The sequence below is a fragment of the Lepidochelys olivacea genome (assembly GCF_965140295.1).
Source record: "Lepidochelys olivacea isolate rLepOli2 genome assembly, chromosome: 1".
Classification (NCBI taxonomy): Eukaryota; Metazoa; Chordata; order Testudines; family Cheloniidae; genus Lepidochelys; species Lepidochelys olivacea.
In genome coordinates, this window is record NC_140411.1 from 307,807,058 (window position 1) to 307,830,226 (window position 23,169).

At 41.3% G+C, this 23,169-nt stretch overlaps 1 protein-coding gene across 1 annotated transcript in view; it reads right to left on the minus strand.

Annotated features, from left to right (window-relative positions):
* Positions 1–23,169, minus strand: part of CTTNBP2 (cortactin binding protein 2) — a 187,581-nt gene that overhangs the window by 21,737 nt on the left and 142,675 nt on the right. The window contains 7 exon segments of the mRNA XM_084617298.1: positions 1,472–1,657; positions 1,980–2,185; positions 5,342–5,520; positions 13,864–14,051; positions 14,346–14,498; positions 22,558–22,657; positions 22,738–22,824. Coding sequence (XP_084473424.1) covers positions 1,472–1,657; positions 1,980–2,185; positions 5,342–5,520; positions 13,864–14,051; positions 14,346–14,498; positions 22,558–22,657; positions 22,738–22,824 — 1,099 coding nt within the window.

Consider the following 23,169-nt stretch of genomic DNA (forward strand, 5'->3'; position numbering starts at 1 on the left):
CCTTGGGGGTTTCAGCAGTCAGGCACAATATTTCTTGGGGTTGGGGATGGTGGGTTTAGGGGATGATGTTCAGGGATTCCCCATGGACTACTTCAGAGCTCAAGCAACCTGCATCCACCTTGGTTACAGCACCCTCTGAAGTCCTCTCTGTGCTGTTTAAAAAATGCTATTTTTTGTATTCCAGAAGTAGTTGATTTTACATATCGATAATGCAATCCGTGTATAATTTATAGTTAACCATTTACTGACTGATTCATGATCTCTGGGTGACAGGCATTATAAATTTATAAATGCCACTTATTAATTATATCTGCCACACTATTGTAGCTGCATTAAACCAGTTATCAACTATATAGTAACCTCTTATGTAAGGAACTGTGGAAGCCTTTGTTACGGCTTAGCTAGGGAACTTCCGCTTTCTCAAGGCCGCCCGGTCACTGCAGGACATGGAGAACCAACTGTAACCAGTTTTAGGCCGGTTTTGTCTGCCTTGCATGGCCCGTTGCCAGGTAGCGGAAAGCCCCCTTAGGAAAGTACCTAATTATATATTCATGAGCTGTTTCTGTGTACTGCTTATTATGGCTCGCTGATTGCCCCTTCGTCGGACTCCGTCCCAGGCAAAGCTCCGGTGTGCTGGGTTCTCCGCCTCTGTGACAGCAATGCTTGGAGTCCCCATTGCAAGTGTGTCACTAACCTTCAATAAAGCCAATAACTCACTGCTTAGCTGCATGTGGGTCTCGTTTTCCAGAGTACCTCTGCTGGCCTGCGGTGCTTCGAACGCCTTGGCCTAGAACATCTTAGAACCTCTAAAATACAATGTCTTTCCCTATGTGAACTCTGGATTTTTTTGAATTTATTTTTGGCAATGAAGAGGAAACCTTAGAAAAAACCCTGCAATTTAAAAACCAGAGACTTTTGCCCATCTGATAATTTTGAGGTAGAGGAAAGAATGCCACCAACTGCATCTCCACCATCATTTCCTACAGTCCCTATCTTATTCTTTGGAGTTCTCCCATTCAATTCCAAAACTGGCTTGATTCCACTTAGCTGGCAAAAGTGAAAAGATCATAGATTGAGAAAGTATGTCTGATTTTTATGATAACCATTTACATTATTGTTGTGTATATATAAAAAGCATGTAAAACAATGAGATTATTTAACTGACATACTTACTATGTCATTTAACACTTTATGTGCTATAAATAACAGGAAGGACATTTAACGAGAACAAAAATAAATTTAAGTAGGCTATTGCAAAAGTACCAGAAAAAGAGCAAAAGAGCCGAACAATTTTCAAAAGACATGAACATTAAATGCACCTTGTTTTTGCTGAGAATTAAAAGGAAGTTCAAACATGAAAAAAATAAAAACCAGTTTCTTTCCAGGGTCATATCTACTCATCTCAAAAAAACACCCTCCCCCATCACAAAAGACTAACATGTTTTCCGTGGTCCCAAATAACAAGCTTTACCTTCTGTATTTGCCTCCTGCTTACTCCATGATTGGGAAGATGAATGGCCTGACTTCTTACGAGGACTTGTGCTCACCTTTCTCCAGGAAGCATTCTCTCCTCTTTTCTTATTACAATTTTTGTAGCTTGAAACCATGGCTAAGGGGAAATTTCCTCCTTTAAAGTCTGCTATGCATCTATCCAGATCTGAAACAATATTAATACACATTTTAAAAAAAATGCTGAGTGCATTGCAGCATTTAGAGATATGCAGTTAGCAAAGAACTAACATGGCCTCTAAGATTTCTCATCACTATTCCGTTCAATGGGATCAAACTCTTTTAATCACAAGACTTACCATATCTGTGAAATTACTGTTATGTACTGACGTCTTCTCTAAAGTGCTTTGAGATATACTGATGAGAAGTGCTACATTTATTTAAAAAAAAATCATTAAATAATGTTAATCCTGCTTAAGAAATTCCAGTATATAACTGCTTGCTTTCTAGCTGAGCTTGTTCACTGTTACCTGTTCGTGGAAGAGGACAGCCATGCAGAACAGCTTTGTTTAGCAAGATACTGAGAGCTGCTTTAACTACAGCCTGTTGGCCTTGACTAGGACTTTTTTTGGCTGCTGTCTGTCCCAGTGCAGACGGTCTCTTCACAGACACTCTGGAGAGTATTGCTTCTTGAACTCTGGGAGCAATGACAGTGTTCCATAATTTGGACAGCCACCTTGAAGCATACAGAAAACTTTACAATCAGGACAAGTTATCAAACATGTTTTACACATAACTTATTTATTAAAGATGACTTACAAGTAGGGTAGGGAAACGGATTTTGTGCCTTTAATTTGTTTTTGTTTTAACATTAGAAACTGACATCTTTGGCTAGCCTGACCAAAAGAGGAAGTGGCTTGCATTTTTTATTGTTGTTAACAATTTAACTCAAATGCTTGTCCAAAGAGTTAGAAGAAAAGTGGTTTCCATTAAAATTTGATATCCTTCTTTCTTAATTTGAGGTCTGAAATACCACCCTCTCCCCAATCAGCGCAAGGCAGAGGGATGATGTTTGGTCAAACTAAAATGCATGATGCCCAAACTCCCAAATAAAGGGAAGGAGGGAAAGTTGGAGCAGGTAGCGCCTCTAATATCAGTTGCATAGAGAAATGTGCATGAGGAAGAGGCTTTCTCTGCCTGCCCCTTGCTGGTCTGGGGATGGGGGAGGGAATGGAGAAACCAGTTAGCTATTATGCTCCTTCCCCAAATTTGAAACCTGTCCAGGACTTCATGAGCCATATTGTTTTATGACTGCTCTGCCTTCCTTTCCTGTAGTTGATGTATACTAAGCTGTGCTTCAGGATGCAGTGGTCTGACCACTTGTCTGTTTTTGGAATCAGAATGGAATTTTTCCTCGTTGGGTCAAACTGGCAACAGTCTGGTGATTTTTTTGCCTTCCTCACAGCATTGTGGAGGCACAGCTGGGTTAAAAGAGAAGAAATAGCAAATAATATTAAGAGATAATATAGGAATGTTGTTTGTCGCAACTTGCTGCTAGTGTATAATGCAGATAAAGGCTATACAAGATCAGCTCCCAAAGGAAAATGAGACCCGGGACTTTGCAGATGAACTTGGGCCTATAAAGAGAAGGGGAACGTGAAGTCTTTGCAGACCCAGGTCCCCTTTGACACTCTGTACCCACATCCTTCCATGTGCAGGGGATGACAGGCTACAGAAGTGAACAGCATATGAAGGGTAGGCTGAAGAGCATCTATCTTGGTTATTAGTTATATGATACAAGTCCTGTTAACCTGCAGCCAGTGAAATGTCTGGTATGTGAGGGGTGGTCATATAACACCCTCCCTATTGTTAAGTTAATAAAGTTGCATCTGGCCACTTAAGTCAGTCCTTGTGTCTGTTTTTCATTCTGGCATCTCCTGCTCAAGCTCCCCAAATACATGAGATACTATTAAGTCCTACAATATAAACAAACGCTAGCCTTGAGCCTATTTGATATTTCTAAGGTATAAGTTTTAAAACAAGGGGGGTGGTGGGAAAGAAAGGGTTACGAAAAGTCTCTTTCACACCTCCTTTATACATCATAATGAAACAAAACAAAAAATTCCCTTTGGAAGATCACACTTAATTCTCAAGACCAAGGACAACAGAAATACAAGGGCATAGAAAATCAGCAAGATGGAACTGGAGTCTTCCGAATTTACTTGTTCTGCTCTCCAGAATCTAAGGGCTTGTCTACACTTAAAATGCTAAGCCGCTGCAGTTGTGCCACCGTAGTGCTTCAGTATGGATGCTACCTATGCCAATAGGAAGATTCTGGCATTGGTGTAGGTAATCCACCTCCTTGAGACACAGTAGCTAGGTTGACTGAAGAATTCTTCCATCAACCTAGAGCTGTCTAGACAGGGACTTAGGTCAGCTTACCTACACCACACAGGAGTGTGGATTTTTCACATCCCTGACAGATGTAGTTAAACTGTCCTAATATTTTAGTGTTGACCAGGCCTAAGTTGCCACTTTCAAAGGAGGAAGGTATAACACACTTCTGGCTGCAAAAACAGCTGCCACTGATGTCTTGCTGAGCATACTGTTCAGGCGGATAGGTTGAAACAACAGCACCCAGTGAGCCATCAATGAAACCTAATTATCGCCATTTAAATCCCAACACTATTAATTACCACACTACCAAGCAAGATATATCCAGTAAGTATTCATTGTAGCTATGTTTATTTTTATTGTTTATTCCCTGACAAAAACTACATTAAGATGGAGTTAAGGTTGAAAGTACATATCAAAAAGTTAAGGGTAAAAACCAACATTACAGCGATGCTGTAATTATCCCAAAACTACATATTATCCCAAAACTAGTTAATTCAGAGTTAAGGTTACACTTAAAATAAATCTAAATCCATTATGGTTGGAAATTTATAGTTAAAGTACTCCAGCAACTTTAACTCTGTCCTGTTGTGATGCCATGCAATAACCACATAGTTAAGATTAAGGCATTTCAGTGTTTAAGGTCCCAGATTAGATTTAACTGATTTTTATAGACACAGATTTTTTTCCATATTGCCCATGCCCAATGCCATAACTGATTCATTGTGTAACAGTAACAACCATTAAGCTTCAAGCAGATACCAAATCCACATTTGGATAATGATATTTTGGGGAGACACCTGGTGGGGATTGGGACATCTTTGGGATAGAAGAGGGTGGAGGGAAAATGCAAGTAAATGAGCTTTGGACGTAATAACAGAGTGACAGGAAGGAGTCAGGCAGCTGCAGGAGCTCGGCAGAGGAGACTGGAGCCAGGGGCCAGGCAGGATCTGGAGGAGACTAATAGTCAGGGTCTAATAGTGGCATTAGTGAGAGTGTAGGAAAGCAGGCTGGACAATGTGTTTGGAGGAGTTTTGTATGAATATGCCAAGTAGCCAGACTGGCACACAAAACAAATATGAACTGAAGATTCATTGACTATCTAATGTAGCCATGCAGTGTGTTTTAGCTGACAGTTATGAATCACAAATATGTTAGCTATTTCCCTATTCTTTTGATTAATCACAAACATGTTTTCAAAAGTGTTGGAACATAGGCTCTTTTCAGAAGCAGAGTATGTTGATTTAACATACCAAACAATTGTGACATTTTCAGGAAAAACAGGAAACTTTGTATGTTTTCTGCACAATTTTACTGGCTGTTTAATTTTAGGCTATGCACACCATAGTTTTAATAACTGTAACTAAAAGATGATACTTCTATTTTCAAGATCATAAAAATATCTTATTGGATTTGGGAAACACATGATCATTATGTTCATAAATATTTTTAGTACCTCACTATGCCTTAACACTGGCAATCAGGGAATAACTCTTACTTCAGTGTGACTTGGCCATGCCCAGGCTCCATCGGACAAGAGAAGAAATGTTTTGGCCCTATGAGTGCTTCAGGTGCACCTAAACGGGATAAGCAGGAGTTCAGCTGGTGCCAAACGGCAAGAATCCAGTCTATGATCTTGCACACTGGATCACATGGAAGGGGCACTTTACCTCTGAACTACAAAGACAGAAAAGACAAAGGGTTTGACATAATTTCATACCTTTATCAGGAAGGAAAGGGATCGGCTCTTTGGCATGTTGCCCATTGTGAAATCAGGTACATTTCAAAAACCACTTAATATACCTCATCTAAATAATCAGGAAAAGAAAGATTAAGACGATCAAATCTTCATTGAGTATCCTGAACTGCTGCATTAAATCTTATTGCCTTAAACATATATTAAACACATTTTCATAGAAACAAAGAGCTCAAATAACTTTGTGAACATAGTCAAAGAAAAAAGCTCCAGTGACCTAGAATGTGCAAGTTACACATACCACCAGACACACACGCACGCGCAAAAGAAGAAACAAAGCACAATGATATAAATAATAAGAAGCTTATGTATTCCTACAGAGAATAACATACAGATGACTGATGCTACTGTTTAGTAACCTCACTTTGACAAGCTGGGGCTTACACAGATTTATAAAACATGCAGGTTCTTTTTTAAATAAATAAGAGTGATACACTTGGGAATGACATTTTTCCTAAATTAAAATTTCATGATATCTAGGCATCTGGACTTAAATAACTTGCATGTTAGTATTCCTAGTGAAAATGAAAAATCTGCGAAGGTGAAAATCCCTATGAAGCTCAGGTGCTAAGATCACATGAATGCTGAACTGTCTTGTTGGCTCTAGAGGGTTTATATTCAAAATGCAAAATGTGCTAATTTTAAAATGACATGCAGTAAAACACTTGGTTTTCATAGGATCACAAATCTCTTCCTGGTGCTTAGAAATTAAAAATCAAAAAAATAAAATCTCCCTACTCTTTGTTTAACAATACAGCCAAATAAAGGTATGCACTGTGATTATTTTATATTGTCCCACAATATGCATCTCACTGTGTAAGATTATGGCAAAGATTATGGCAAAGATTCTTTGTTTTCAAATTGTAGGTAAGATTGGACTCTTGGCACTACCAAGTAATTAGGAAAATATTTTCCACCAGTTGAATTCATTTTAGTCACAACATGTAGCTAACGTAGACAGATTCTTTACTATGTTATACATAAGGCTGTGTATATGAAAAGAAAAGAAAGAAAATCACAGGCCACGATTTTGTTGAGGTAAACTGCTACTTCCAACATTTGCCACAACTTTTTTGCAATGCCACTCACTCAAATATGGCCCAGACTCCCCTCCATCATAACCTGGTACGGGCAGTGAAAGTGGTGGATAAGGAAGATGATGGAGCCTGGCCAAGGTCCCTGGGGGGCTCGCCCTGCTTCCTGCCCCTGGCTCTGGCTCTGCCAAGTGCTGCCACTTCCACTCAGTCCTGCTGGCCTCACAGTATGCCCAGATACAGTTCCAGCTTCACCCGGTGGTGTGTATTGGGCCTGCTCTGAGCAGCAGCAACTCCTGTGAGACCCTGAGGACTTTTCTTCCATTGTCTCTCCACCCACTCCAAGGGACAGGCTTAGGGAGGCCTCAGTGAGTGGGGATGGGTGCAGGCTGAGGCTTGTGCCTCCTAAAGGGCTTGGAGAGAAGAGCACCAGTGGTGTCAGCCACCTACAGGGCATCCACAGATCTCTGAGCTGGGGCTGACTTTAAGGTGCAGGGGATTGCCTCCCCCCTGCCTCACCCTTTCTGCGGACTGGAGGAATGGGTGGAGGTGTTATCCAACCCCTGTTAGAGAGTAAAGGACCCTACTGTCAACTTGACATCTAGTCAGAGTTTAGTCCTACACAATGCCCCACCTCCCATCCACCTACACACACCTGCACCCCAAACAGCAACTTTAACAAACTGCGGCCATAACTTTTGGACCAAAAAAAAAAAAATCACAACTGAGCTAGAGAAGTGTGGTTAAGTGAGTCTTGATGGCTCAGCAGACTGGTCATCTACTTTCATTTCTACGCAGCCTCTCATTTTTAAATTGTTAGATCAAATGTAAGCTAGGTTATTAGTGACTGGAAAATATTGCCATTCTGTGGATAGTCTCAGCCCAATTTTTCCAAAGAGAGAGGTCAGCTTCACAAATACCTCTACATCAAATACAGCTATGAGACTTGCCAACCTTGGAGTATGTCTAGCCAAGGAAAAATGGTCATGGAAGGAATAAGTCCCACCTTCTTTGTGCAAATAATTTCATGCTGTCACATGATCTGTCAAAACCTGAAGTATCTTGTGTTCAGTCTCAGGCAGAAATGACATTAGAGCTAACCTGACTGCTCTCAGTTCTAAGATACCTATATGCAGATTCTTTTCATTTGGTGACCACAGTTATGACTAATAGCCCCCATCACAGTGTAGATGCATCAGAGGTCAATAGTACTGAAGGTAGAGGGAGATTGAAAGGTATACTCATCATCGTTACATTTAGAGCACATGTTGACCACATCAGTGCTGTTAACACCTGCTGTGAAGTTATCAATTTGCAATGCACATTGTCAAAGCTTGGTTTGTAATTTCTTGCTAGCCAGTATTGCAGGTCTCACATCCAAAGATAAGCATATGGGGTCATTGAGGTGACTGATGCTAAGAGACCCAGTACCCGGAGTAAAAGGGTATTGACTTATCTTTTTCCTGCCTCATTGGTTCCATAGCTCTTGCTTTCAGAGTTGCCTCATTTGGATCAACATGACTGGATCCGAAGAAGAATGTCTCCTTATTCTACCATGAGAATCTGTACTCAGGATAAGTTCTTTGAAGACCCTCTGGTCAGATGGGTCTTTCTCATGTTGACTAGCTCTTTGCAAAGAGGCTGACACCAATGAGGACTAAGCGCTCATGTTTGCCTCAACAGTGATTTCCTTTTGTAGTGGATTGGCTCTGGAAACTGAGACTAACACCACAGTAGTTTTCCTCTTTGGATCCTTCCCACTTATGGATCCTTTAATACTTGGTACTACGGTGGAGAAATTGTTGTTCTTCCCTGCAGACTTGCCTAGAGCTGATGCTGGTCACTGAGATTTGTTTGAACTTTGTACTCACTCACTCAGTTCTGGGTGGTTTTGCTGACAATGATTCTTGTAATAAAATTGCTTGAAGCCTGTTTTGTCTCCTTTTTTTGCTCACATTATAAAAGTCGAGCAAACTGAGCATTCTGACGTTGAGTGTCCCTCATCCAAACATGCCAGACATCTGGTACATTCGTTGGGTGCTAGAAACTACCGGACACGACACACAACTTTTAAAACCAGGCTTTCTAGCCTTTGGTTCCGCTATCTCAAAACCAAAGATTTACAACTAACTTAAACTAATACTATTTAACAAACTACTAATTCTAGCTATAAAATTATTATCTAGCTAACAAGGTACAGAGCCATAAGCTCCCTGGAGCATTTCCTGATCTGTTCAGCTGGTCACAGTTGGAAGGAACGGAGGTGGCTGGAGCGCCATGTCTCTTTTGTACCCTTGCCCTGGAACATTCAACATTCACTGACGGGAGAGGTGTGGGAGGCATGTAACCATTCCAATAGCTGCTGCTAACTAGGGTTCTACTGTTCAGCTGAACCGGTTGGAGCATCTCATGGATGGGAATATGCATAGGACACTTAAAAAAGAAACACAAAATATTTCAATTAGAATATCCTGCTGTGGTGCCTCATGGGAGTTGTAGTTTGGTTTCCCTATGTCCCCATTGTCTTTGATGGGCTGGCACCCCAGCTAGACTACATCTCCCATGATATACCATAGCCAGAGACTGAGGATGCAAATGGTTTCCTCACTATGAGGAGAGATCACAGAGCATCATGAGAGATGCAGTCCAACCAAGGAGCTCAGTCTATAGAAGAAATTGGGAGCAATGAGGTATCATGGCAGCATTTCCAAATTGAAATTATTTTTTTTGCTAAAACATTTTATTTTTCAATTTCTCACTGAAAAGTCAAAATTGTTCCCTGATCTATCTTATATCTACCTTAAGGTTTTAGACTTAAGGTAGATAGTGCAAGTTGTGCTTAAAAGAGAATTAACTGATCATGGTCATCCCTAGAAGGCAGCCTCAGTGTGTTATTCAATCTGAAGACTAACTGAAATCAGTTTTGTTTTCTGTACAAATAGTTTAACATATTTATGTACAAACAGAAGCAGAAGTTGGGAACAACAATGCGGAAAAAACATCTTTAAAAAGTTATTTTATTTTATCTAACTATTATTTAGGAGGACTCAAAAGTGACATTTCCACAAAGTGACCTAATATAAATATATTTATGACAGTTTGCTACTATTAAAATCAATTTAATTCTGTAGCTTTGTTTCCCAATGTACTGCCGCTATTCTTTCTTGCAAGTCCCAAAATAGATATTTCAACCAAGACATACTTTTTGTTTTGGGGCAGTAGATAAAAAGGAATTATTTTTGTGAGAAAGAACCTTTTCTTCTAAATCTAACTACTATACAACTCTGTGATCTATATTTGCAGCAAACATTTGCAAATTCCTGTAAAGATATTGGGTAAAATGCTGACCCATTGAACATAGTGACAAAACTCCCATTGACTTCAATAGGACCGGAATTTCAACATGTTTCCAAGACCATTGATTTGAACAGATCTGTACCAGATGCTTGATTTGAACTCATTTTCTAAAACAGAATATTCGAAAAAATTCAGATTGCCAGAAACTGAAAAGCATATTAACAATTTTCTTTCATTAATAGTTATGCACACTGTCATACAGCATTAATTTATGATTCTATACTTTTAAAGCTAGAGACAAGTAACGATGGCCTGAATCTCACAAACCGCAGTCTTCACACAAAATGAGCAGTGCACACCCAACCCTCAAATGCACCATCCGTGCACTAAAGATCACTACTATGTCAGGAGCCAAGCTGCCAAGGAGATGACCAGTGATCAGATCCCCAGAGACATCAGAACTAGATGGGGAGCCTTTTAGAAGTAGATTCTGGCAAGCTACTGGTAGTCACAGGCCAGCTAAACTCTTCAGGTTTTGTTGCTTGCTGAAAAAGGGATTAGAACCCTTGTTTTCTAATATTGTTGAGGCTAAGAGTTCTGTGCTGAGTAGTACTGAGCTCCCTTGAAGCCAACTGATGAGGTAAAAGCTGTCTAAGAAAGGTCTTTCCCTTCCCTTCCCTCCAAAGGAGGAACTAAAGAGCAAGACACAGGTCCAGAGGAATGGAGTATGGCCTTTCTTTCCTTCACTCTCTGTACTATGGCCTCCTCCTGCTCCCCAAACAAGTTGTCTCCAGTGTAAAACCAGTCCTAGATCTTTCTTCAGGTATAATCTGGAAACCTGCAGCCAAGTCAACTAACAGGCATCCAATCCTAAAGGTTGTTTTATGAAAGAGAGTTTAACACTAACCACTATGTGGTTCAGGAACCTATGTCCCATTTTCAAAATTGATTGAGACACTTTGGACCAGATTTTTAAAGGTATTCAGGCACCTAAAGATGCAGACAGGTGCCTTTAAAAATCTGGTCCAAAGTGTCTCAATTAGGAGCTTAAGTCACTCTTGAAAATGGGACTCTTGAAAATAGGACTTAAGAGCCTCTTAACATTTTACCCCTTGTCTTTACTCTCTGTGTAAATATAATCTTCATCATTAATGGCAGACATGAAGGGTAAAATACACTACTAAATTTTAATTCACAGACCAAAAAAATCACAGAAATTCACGTATTAAAATAAATTCTACGAGTTCCGTTGCACTGTAAAAATAAACAATTCACACAGAAAAAAGTATATGAAAGGAATTAGCCTTTTGAAATAAGTAATTTGAGGACATTCATAATGGATAGTGAAACTATTTAAGGCTTCTCAGTCAATTTTAAGCACAAGTGGATTTAGCAAGTATGGCATCCCACAAGCACCACTTTTAGCATCAGAATGATTTGTCTAATTTAAAAAGTTATATAAATATTGCCTCATCACAGCATCTCAGCACCTCATAATCATTAATAGATTTTATCTTCGAAACACCTCTCTGAGGGAGAGAGGTATTATTCCCATTTAACAGGTAAAGGGAAATCAGGCACAGGGGTAAGACTGGTGATTTAACCAAGATCATTCAGAAAGCCTGTAGCTGAAACAGGAATTGAACAATAGGTCTTCTGAATTCCCTATCTTTTCCAGAAATTGAACAACAGATCATCTTTTCTACTCTGACAGCAACCTGTTCTTCTTCAGGCTATCCAAGGTTATCTTCCTTTGCAGATGTTCTGACCAAGCTCCCATTCCAAACCCCCATATTTCTCAACTCTGCAATGGCTGCCATCTTGTTAGTATTATCTGTTACCAAATAGCTTTCAAAGAATTCCACAACTCTGCTCCTGCCTATCTCTGCCCTTATTCCCAGCTGCTTCTTAATACTCAATTTTTTCTCCTCCTCTTGTGTCCTTTTCCTACTCATGTATATCTTACTGCATACTGCCTTTCAGCTCAGAACAAACTTCCAATTTATAGAATCATAGATTCTTAGGACTGGAAAATGACCTCAAGAGGTCATCGAGTCCAGTGCCCTGCACTCATGGCAGGACTAAGTATTATCTAGACCAGCGATTCTCAAACTTTAGCAACTCGAGGACCCCCATTTTGATTTAAAATTCTGGGGACCTCCCATGCCCCCCCCCGCTCAGCCCACACTCCAACCCTTCCCCCAAGGGCCCCACCCCTGCCCAACCTCTTCCCGCCCCCCCCCACTCACACCATCCCCCCTGCCTCCATCGCTCGCTGTCCCCCACCCTCACTCACTTTCACCAGGCTGGGCAGGGGGTTGGGGTGCAGGAGGGGATGCCGGGTGTGGGCTCTGGGAGGGAGTTTGGGTGCAGGAGGGGGCTCTGGGCTGGGGTAGGGGTGCAGAAGGAAGTGCAAGGTGCAGGCTCTGGGAGGGAGTCTGGGTGCAGGAGAGGGCTGGGGCACGGGGTTGGCGGGCAGGAGGGAGTGAGGGGTGTGGGCTCCATCTGGGAAGTGCTTACCTCAGGTGGCCACAGTTCCCAGACAACGGGAGTTGTGGAGTCGGTGCTCAGGGCGAGGGCAGTGTGCAGAGACCCCCTGAGCCCTGATGTGCCAGCCGTTTCCGGGAGCGGCGCAGAGCCAGGGCAGGTAGGGAACCCTGCCTTAGCCCTGCTGCACTTTTAGAGCCTAAAATCTCCCTGTTTGGCTTCAGTAGCCTCCGGGAGATAGAGAGAGGGGGAGTAGTAGAGGGAGGACTTGATCAGTGGGGCCCGCAGACCCCCTGGAGTATCCTCGGGGACCCCCATGGGTCCGCAGACCCCAGTCTGAGAAACGCTGATCTAGACCATCCCTGACAAGTTTTTGTCTAACCTGCTCTTAAAAATCTTCAATGATGCAGATTCCACAACCCCCCTAGGCAATTTATTCCAGTGTTTAACAACCCTGACAGTTAGGAAGTTTTTCCTAATGTCCAATCTAAACAGCTCTCGTTGCAATTTAAGCCTATTGCTTCTTGTGTTATCCTCAGAGATTAAGGAGAACAATTATTCTCCCTCCTCCTTGTAACAACCTTTTATGAACTTGAAAATGTTATGTCCTCTCTCAGTCTTCTCTTCACCAGACTAAACAAACCCATTTTTTTCTATCTTCCCTCATAGGTCATGATTTCTAAACCTTTAATAATTTGTGTTGCTCTTCTCTGGACTTTCTCAAATTTGTCCACATCTTTCCTGAAATGTGGTGCCCAGAACTGGACACAATACTTCAGCTGAGGCCTAATTAGCATGGAGTAGAGCGGAAGAATTATTTTTCTGTGTCTTGCTTACAACACTCCTGCCAATACACCCCAGAATGATGTTAACTTTTTTTTTTCCAATGTATGCTAAGCCCTTCCTTTTCTCCAAATTGCTTCTGAAAACCCTTTTGTTCTGTTAAGCCTAGCAGAGATACACAGGACACTTAACTGTATCAGATCCACTTACATCTTTAGATTGTAGACTCTCTGGGAAAAGACTTCTATTTTTGCTTCATATTCTATTACCATGTACAGTTACAGGATTATAAACACCTTCAAAGAGATCTTTTTCATGTAGATATTTGCAAACAAAAGGTAACTACCTTTACTACTGTCTGTGGCAGCCCTGTGTCTTTATGCCAATCAAGTGAGGTCATGCTAATTAACTAATAACTATATTTATAGACATGGTACATTTATCCTTCTAACTGACTTTTGTTTGTTTTTAATGTTCTGTAACATTGTTATTTTAGTGTAGTTTTTGGTGTGGAATAGTTATGATATTGTATGCTCACAAGTTTTTTAAATAAAAGGGTCACTTTTTCTGAACAATTCACTATGTGGCTGGCTATTCTTTCGGCAATAGCACTGCATACTTTCTTCTGAACAAAATACTGTAGCCAATTTCAGTGTTTCTTACCTTATTTATAACTTTCCTTCTTAAAAACCTTTGAAGCAAGCCATGGATTGGTTCCCCATCCCACCTTAGTTGAACCCAGCGGAAATGTTGCTGAACCAACAAGTCAGAGCCTTGGAGACGAGACTTTGCAATTGTCCCCATTAGAAAGCAGTTCTCATGAAAGTAATATGCATCAGGCACACCATTTGCTAAAAATGAACCAAAAGACATTTTACTGCAATAATCAAAAGCTTTCCTACAATCTACGTAAATGATTATTAAAAGCAAGCAGCATTATATATGTTTCTAATAAATGCAATTAAATTACAAATAAAAAATAACTAACATTTCTCACATACAGTTGAGAACAGATAGTTTGAAATTATATATAAAACCAGCAAAACTATAGAATCTTAATCCTCAAAATAAACTCTCCACACATTATTATATTAAACCTGTATTATTATAAAAAATATTTCTCTACTCAACTTTGTTTTTAATACCTTTTTGAAAAGTGCAAGGATTTTCAGAACCACGATTCTCAAGAGGTGCCAGAAAGTCTCCCAGTAAATCAAATAATGAAGCTTTTTCCAGATTCTCTAAAATCACAATGGTTTTCTTGCTCACAGAAAGCTGTTTCACTGGGACCAAACAAGCTGTAACAAAAAGAACCCATTAATATCTACTTGTGCAAATTACTTTTTATTTACAAATATTACATTTAGCATTAGCATGCTGCTTGAGAAACTTTTTTTTATTTTTGCCTTTTAAAATTATGGGGAAAATAGTACAGATTGAATGGATTATGCAACATTTAGTGTTCAAAAACGAAATGGAAATACCAAACAGCAGGGGAAAAAAATTATACTATATAGTAAGAAAAGAATGTTTTTTGAAGTTATTATATAAAGAAAGAATCCTAAACTGAATACCATTTCATCTTCACATTTACTACTAACTTCAGTATCCTAATACAATGATCCCTGCTTCAGAGGTGGACAAGAAAAGATGGTGAGCCAAGAAGATCTCTGGGAATGTGCTTGTTCCTACTCGTTCTGGCACACCGTAAAGCCTACACCAGTACACAAGGCAGTGATGTAATGGTCATTCCAGATTCATAAGACACTCTTATTTCCCACACTGTGTTAGTTTGCCTTCCCTGAACTGACTCATGGGGACACTACCCGCTCTGCATTCTAATTCCTCCTCAAGACCCACCTCTTATGTGATGCCTATAGGAAACCAGCCAATTAATGATAGCTAGGTTGAGGCATAGTTGGGGATAGTTGCCTCTTTATCTATAACATCAAAAAAATTGCAAAATGTATATAAAAATTGTATACATGTGATTATATTCCACCCTCCATCTTGCCTAATCTTGGTTTGCCATTTGTTTTCTTAGACCATAAACTCTTCAGGGCAGAGATGTGTCTCTCTCTCTCTCTATATATATATATATGCATGGTACCTACCAGAATGGTACCATACTCTGACTAAGGCATCTGTGTGCCACTGCAATATAAATATAAAACAATAAAACAACAAATTGTCTAAGATTGAATTTCAGCTGCCATTGTGTTACCTACTGACCCAACGCTGTTAGACCTTTTTGAGGTTTCTCACAATCTTTAGTCTTTAAATAACTGTGTCAAGCACAATTTTGCTACTTCACTGTTTTTTTCTTTTTCTTTTCAGATCATGAGTAAATATATGAAAGTCAAATCAGTCCTAGTACAGGTCCTTGGAACTTTCTACTATTAACCTATTTCCATGTCGAAAATTAACCATTTATCCTTTAACTTTGTACTTCATTGCTTAAACATCTGCTAATGCATGACACTAGGGATCATAGGCTCTAAAGGCATGTCTGTTCTTTACAGGCCCCTATTATGTGCCACATGGCTAGTCTTTTGGCTATGCATTTTTAACTAGCTTCCACATTCCTAAACTGCCTTTCCTAAAGTTAGGATGATCCCTCCTATGAGCTAAGTTTCTTCTAAGTTGCGCGGCCATGCAGCTACCTATTTAGTGCTGCGCAGGCGCTCAGGACTGAGGTGGGGAGAGGTGCCTCTTCCCAAGCCCTGGACCTGCCATGGCACCCCTCCCTCTTCCCCAGCTCCAACCCAGCCTGGCTCCGAACCTGCTTCGGTCGGCAACAGGTGGCCTCCCCGCAGCCTGCTGCAGCCAGAGGACATGCGCCTCTCCCCACCAGCCCAGGTGCTGCTGCGGGGAAAGAGCTGGAGGGGAACCCTCTCTCCCCACTGTAGCCCCAGGGAGCTCCACTGCACCCCTGCACCCCAACCCTGAACCCCACATCTCCAGCCTCACCCCAAAGTCTGCATCCCCAGCCAGAGCCCTCACTGCCCCCCACACCCACCAACCCTCTGCCTGAGCCCTTCATCCCTAGCCCCACCTCAGAGCCCAAATCCCAACCCTCTACCCAACCCTGAGTCCCCTTCCACACTCTGAACACCTCGGCCCCACCCCGCCACATGAATTTTGTTATGTGCACCAATATGGAGGTCACACATCACACGTGTCACACATCACCTCCATACTGATGCACCTAACAAAATACATTCTGCACATGGGTGGGAAAAATTAGAGTGAACACTGAGCATGAGGACAGTGTATGTGACTTAACCTTAACATCAATCATAACTTGAAATTTTTCTTCTCTGATATATTCCATGTTTTCAAATGTACTTGTTTATCACGTTCACAACATTATCCACTTAAGATATTGCACTGATTTCACCTCTGTTCAAATCTGCATGGCTCAATCACTTCTCACTACAACTGCTTTCTTTATAGCTTTTCTGAATCCTAGCTCTCCAGGGTGAGGCAAGTCTGGAAGGTTTCTATCCATAACCACATCATCCCCAACCTCAAACAATTCCACTGGCTCCCCAATAACATCAAGCTTCAGTTCAAAATTGTCCCCTTTAAAACTCCATAAACTCACTCCACCCAACAGCACAGGTCAAGTCTCTCTCTAATCCCCAAACCACTTACTCCAGCCTCCTCTGCCTCTCCATGCAACCTGGTCATGGTTGGCACAAGTCTCATCTTTCTTTGAAGTTGCTGCACTGTGAGATAGCATTTCTGTATCTCCAACTCAGCATCACGTCTCTTTGTGTGTTAAACTCTACTGTATTATTTGTAGTGACTTTGTAAAATGCTTTTGAATACTATTTACATAGGTGTGGGAACTAAGGGTGCAGGGAGTGCTGCAGCACCCCCAGGTTTTATGTGGGACTCTGCTTCTTCCCTCCTCCCCCCCACTCAGGGTCCTGGCTGCCGGCCCTGCTCTGGGGGCTCTGCTCCCGGGATCCTGGCTGCAAGCCCTGCACCCTGGGGCTCTGCTCCTGGACCTGTGCCCGCCCCCAGCTGTGGCCCCAGCATCGGCCCCCTTACCTCTGTCTAGGTCCCCCCCTCCTGGAGACACAGCGCTGTTCCTGGCCCCAGCTCGGGGTGGGGCATAGACAGGTATAAGGGGGCTGGCTTTCAGCACCCCACTTATAACGGTGTTCCACCGCAACTGATTATTTATATGAAAGACATTATATAAAAATATCCTATGTATTTTACTGCTTAATGTGAAACCAACTATCCCGCTGTACAACGATAAAAATGTATTTTCTATGAGGACAAAATTTACAAATTCTATCAATTTATTAAATTTACCTTTCTCACATCTATATTTTACCAGTTTTGATAAGAGCTATGATGCTGCTCAGAAATTATCTGACACTGTGGCCATGGCAATTAAGGCACTGGTTCTTACCTTTATGTATCATTATTCACATGAGTTATTGGGAATAACTTCATACATAAGAGCATGATCCCATACTCAAATTCTGTACAAAAAGTGAAGAACTGCATTCATGACAAAATCTCAATTAGGTATGAGCATAAGAACACAGAACATAAGAACGACCATATTGGTTCAGACCAGAGGTCCATCTAGCCCAGTATCCTGTCTTCCAACAGTGGCCAATGCCAGGTGCCCCAGAAGGAATGAACAGAACAGATAATCATCATGTGATCCACCCCCTATCACCCATTCCCAGCTTCTGGCAAACAGAGGCTAGGGACACCATCCCTGCCCATCCTGGCTAATAGCCATTGATGGACCTATCCTTCATAAATTTATCTAGCTCTTTTTTGAACCCTGTTATAGTCTTGGCCTTACAGCATCCTCTGGCAAGGAGTTCCACAGGCTGACTGCCTGTTGTGTGAAAAAATACTTCCGTTTGTTTGTTTTAAACCTGCTGCCTATTAATTTCATTTGGTGACTGCTAGCTCTTGTGTTATGAGGAGGAGTAAATAACACTTCCTTATTTACTTTCTCCACACCAGTCATGATTTTATAGACCTCTATCATATCCCCCCTTAGTCGTCCCTTTTCCAAGCTGAAAAGTCCCAGTCTTACACATCTCTGCTCATATGGCAGCTGTTCCATACCCTAAATCATTTTTGTTGCCCTTTTCTGAACCTTTTCCAATTCCAATATACCTTTTTTGAGATAGGGCGACCACATCTGCATGCAGTATTCAAGATGTGGGTGTACCATGGATTTATATAGAGGCAATATATTTTCTGTCTTACTATCTATTCCTTTCTTAATGATTCCCAATATTCTGTTCGCTTTTTTGACTACCAGAGAATGAAGCACAAATGAAAAATCACAAAAAAACCAGTGTATTTTAAAACAAAGGCCCTGCTTAAGAATTCTGCGTATGCTTGTCTGTATGAGTTCTCAAAATTTCTCATCCCAATAAGAAACTCAAGAACCCATCCTCAGCTATTACTTGTTTTATTTTTTTAAAGTGATAATGGGCCAGATTCCCAGCTTGGGTAAATCATCACAGCTCTGTCAATATAAATATAAAAAAGCCCATTAAAATGCATTATTATGCTAGCACTTAAATCAGAAAAAAAAAGTTACCTGTTTCATGTCAATTTTATTTATTTTAGAACGCTATCTTGTTAAATTTTGTCAGTGACAGTAGCAACCAGCAGTTTGCCCCAGTCTCATCAATAATATAGAATCATAGACTTTATGGTCAGAAGGGACCATTATGACCATCTAGTCTGACCTCCTGCACAACGCAGGCCACAGAATCTCACCCACCCTCTCCTGTTACGAACCTCTAACTTATGTCTGAGCTACTGAAGTCCTCAAATCATGGATTAAAGACTTCAACGTGCAGATAATCCTCCAGCAAGTGACCCATGCTCCATGCTGCAGAGAAAGGCAAAAAAATCCCAGGGGCTCTGCCAATCTGCCCTGGAGGAAAATTCCTTCCCGACCCCATATATGGCGATCAGCTAAACCAGGGGTCTCAAACTCAAATGACCACAAGGGCCACAAGAGGACTAGTACATTGGCCTGAGGGCCGCATCACTGATCCCCACTCTGCTGCCCCGCCCCCATGCCAGCCCTTCCCTGCCCCCATTCCAACCCCTTCCCTGAAATCCCCACCCCAACTCTACCCCCTCCCTGCCCCCAGGGGGTGCAGGAAGGGTGCAGGGTGCAGCAGGGGACTCAGGGCAGGGGTGCGGGGTGCAGGAGAGGTGCAGGGTGCAGCAGGGTGTTCAGCTGCAGGAGGGGTTCTGGGGGCGAGTCCGGCCCGGCGCGCACCGAGGGCAGGACAGGCTCCCTGCCTGCCTTGCCCTGCCCTCGCACCGCTCCGGGAAGCAGCCAGGACCTGAGGGAAGTGGGGGCGGGGGGCCACAGGGGTCTGTGTGTTGCCTTGGCCGCTCCTCCAGGTACCTCCCCCAAAGCTTCCATTGGGAACAGGAAACCGTGGCCAATGAGAGCTTCGGGGAAGGTAGCTGGAGGAGCGGCCAGGGCAACACACAGACCCCTGTGCCCCCAGGTCCCGGCTGCTTCCCAGAGCGGCACGGGGGCAGGGCAGGGAGGGAGCCTGCCCTGTCCCTGGTCGCGCCAGGCCAGAGCCGCTCTAGGTAAATGCTGGTGGGTGGGGGGGGGGCCGCGGGGAGTTGGCAGTCCGCAGAAAATAGCCCCACGGGTTGCATGCAGCCCGCGGGCTGCGTGTTTGAAACCCCTGAGCTAAACCCTGAGCATGTGGGCAAGACTCACCAGCCAGACACCCAGGAAAGAATTCTCTGTAGTAACTCAGATCCCACTCCATCTAACATCCCATCACAGGCCATTAGGCCTATTTACCATGAATATTTAAAGATCAATTAATTGCCAAAATTAGGCTATCCCGTCATATCATCCCTTCCATAAACTTATCAAGCTTAGTCTTGAAGCCAGATAGGTCTTTTGCCCCCACTGCTTCCCTTGGAAGGCTGTTCCAGAACTTCACTCCTCTGATGGTTACAAACCTTCATCTAATTTCAAGTCTAAACTTCCTGATGGCCGGTTTATATCCATTTGTTCTTGTGTCCACATTGGTACTGAGCTTAAATAATTCTTCTCCCTCCGTGGTATTTATCCCTCTGATATATTTATAGAGGGCAAGCATATCTCCTCTCAGCCTTCTTTTGGTTAGGCTAAACAAGCCAAGCTCTTTGAGTCTCATTTCATAAGACAGGTTTTCCATTCCTCAGATCATCCTAGTAGCCCTTCTCTGTACCTGTTCCAATTTGAATTCATTTTTCTTAAACATGGGAGACCAGAACTGCACACAGTATTCCAGATGAGGTCTCACCAGTGCCTTGTATAACGGTACTAACACCTCCTTATCTCTACTGGAAATACCTTGCCTGATGCATCCCAAGACCGCATTAGCTTTTTTCACAGTCATATCACATTGGCAGCTCATAGTCATCCTCTGATCAACCAATACTTCGAGTTCCTTCTCTTCCTCTGTTACTTCCAAGTGATGCGTCCCCAGTTTATAACAAAAATTCTTGTTATTAATCAACACCTGCCTTCTCATCAAACTAGGAAGGCTATAGGATTCTATTCACAGAAATACGATGACCTGGGGAAAATAAAACACATTTAACTAGCCTAAATACTAAATGTATTCTCTCTTTTCTTTACCATTTCTTGATTCTCCCCCAATTTTTTTGTCTATTCCGTTTTCTTTTTCTCAGACTCTCTCTTTTTTACAAATAAAAACAAAACAAAACAACAAACTTTACAGGGCAGAGCAGAATCCCATTATGTGTCTGCTCTATCCCTCTCTTTCCCACATTCAATTCCTCTTCTATGCTCTCCCCTCCTTAGTTTTTCTCCCGGTTTTTTTTTTTTACCAAGTTTGGTGTTAGTCCATCCTGCCTTCCTTATCAGCTTTCGTTACTTAGTCATCTCTCTTTTTTATTCTTCTTTACTGGTCATCCCAAAATTATAGTTAGGGCATACTGACCAGAACAATTTCAAGAATTAGTATGCTGCTCAAAATATCTTTGTGGGATATTTCAACCCTTGTATAACTTTACTGTTGTTTTAAAAAGTGGTTCACATTACACTAACAACAGGAATTTAACTTTGTTCTGTCGCAATGAGACAAAATACACATGGATTGATGCCTACAGTTAGGCACTTAAATCCACATTTAAAATATCTAAAGAACAAATCTGATTTTCAGAGGTGCTGAAAACCCATTGCTCTCACTGACAGTTGAAACTTTGAGCCACAGTGAAGAGAAGTATTTATTAAGTACTGGACAGATTAAAGAAGATGTATGCAGTGAAAGCTCTCTTAAGGGGAAATAACGTTGTGTTAACATAACACTATTCTAGTATTCCAAATAAGAGATGTGCTTGTATGCTGTTAAATGTAATACCATGGAAAACTGGAGAATACGATTAGTTCAATATTTAACACACCACCTACCAATCAGAAAAATATAGTATTTAAGCAATAAATAATGAAGTATCACAACAATCTGGGTTTTCAAAAAAGGCTATGTAGAACAAACAACAAACAACCCACTTATTTTAAAAGGACTAAAAGTGATCCTATAGAAATGGCTCACTACATTTATCCAGGTCTCCTGGAATTGGAGACATTCATTAATATGGACTCTCACACAGTCTGAAGCCTATTGTTTTAATAAACTGAAGTTGAGAAATGGCATTCTTCTTATGGCTGTTGTGAAAAATTCCAGTAGACAGTAAAAGTACAAATAAGTTCAAAACTTAAGAACTGGATAAGTAGAATAACTCTAGCTAATATTCCATTTAGGATAATCAGTATTTGTTTTTTCTTTAATCCAGTTTATTGGATCTCTCTCTCTATATATAATTTCCTTGTTTTTTCCAGAAAATAATACCTGCAATTCTGTTTTTCAACTTCTTTATAGAATTTTTAAAAACTATTTTTCATTGCTTGCGAAAGATGCTGACAGCTCTGGAGAATAAAGTGCTGTATTCAGCCAGCAGGCATGATAAAGTAGCAATGTTCTTATATTTCTGGTTCAACAGGTCTGAACCTTGGAAATCAAGTGAAATGTTCACTAACATAAGGAAACATGAAAGGGAATAGGAGAAAAAATATTAAGAATCCATTAACGTAAAAGGCATAAAGTTTACACAAAGCTCATTTTTGGACTGCCATCTTTAGCACTAGCTCACTTGAGACCCTTGTTTCCTTCTCCAGAATTTGTGAGATTTTCAGATCTCTATTAAAAATATGCTGTAAGCTATACAACATGCTTTACTGTTTCTTGTGAAAGCATCTTTAGAAGTAGCCCTCTGCTTATCAAAATAGATCTACTGAAATAATCTTACCGTTATTGATGAATAATTCTGCAAGCTGCTCCTTGGAGAAATCAGCATCCACTTCAACTTTAACTATTTCACAGGTGAATCCGGCAGCCACTTGCTTTTTCTGTGTTGAAAATTCACAGGTTTAGGGAAGCTTTACATGCTCTTTTCTAGAATTATTTATTTTGTATGCTTGTTTACTACCTTCATACAGAGCGCTATCTGGTGTGCTATGTAGTCTTGCAAACTTCCTTCTGGACCATGAAAGATGACATTATGGTATTGTTCAACCTACACATAAACAAAGTAAACTTTACATGAATATTCATAGACCTGGATATTTTTAATCAAAACAAAACAACCAAAAACCAAGGGGTTGGGTATGTCTGGAATTTTCCACTTCACAATCATGAAACTGATATGCCTTACAATACAGTGTTCTACATGTGCAGTATTGGTGTGTCACAGCTTTTAAAGAGCGATTTTTACATAGAAATGACATGGGATTGTTCTTAATTTATAAAGCTATGTAAAAACATTCTTTTGTCCCATCAATGGTTGAATCTGACAAACCCAGACAATAGGGTTACAGTTAACAATCAAATTCAATGACAGAGTGGGCAGAACTCATAAGAC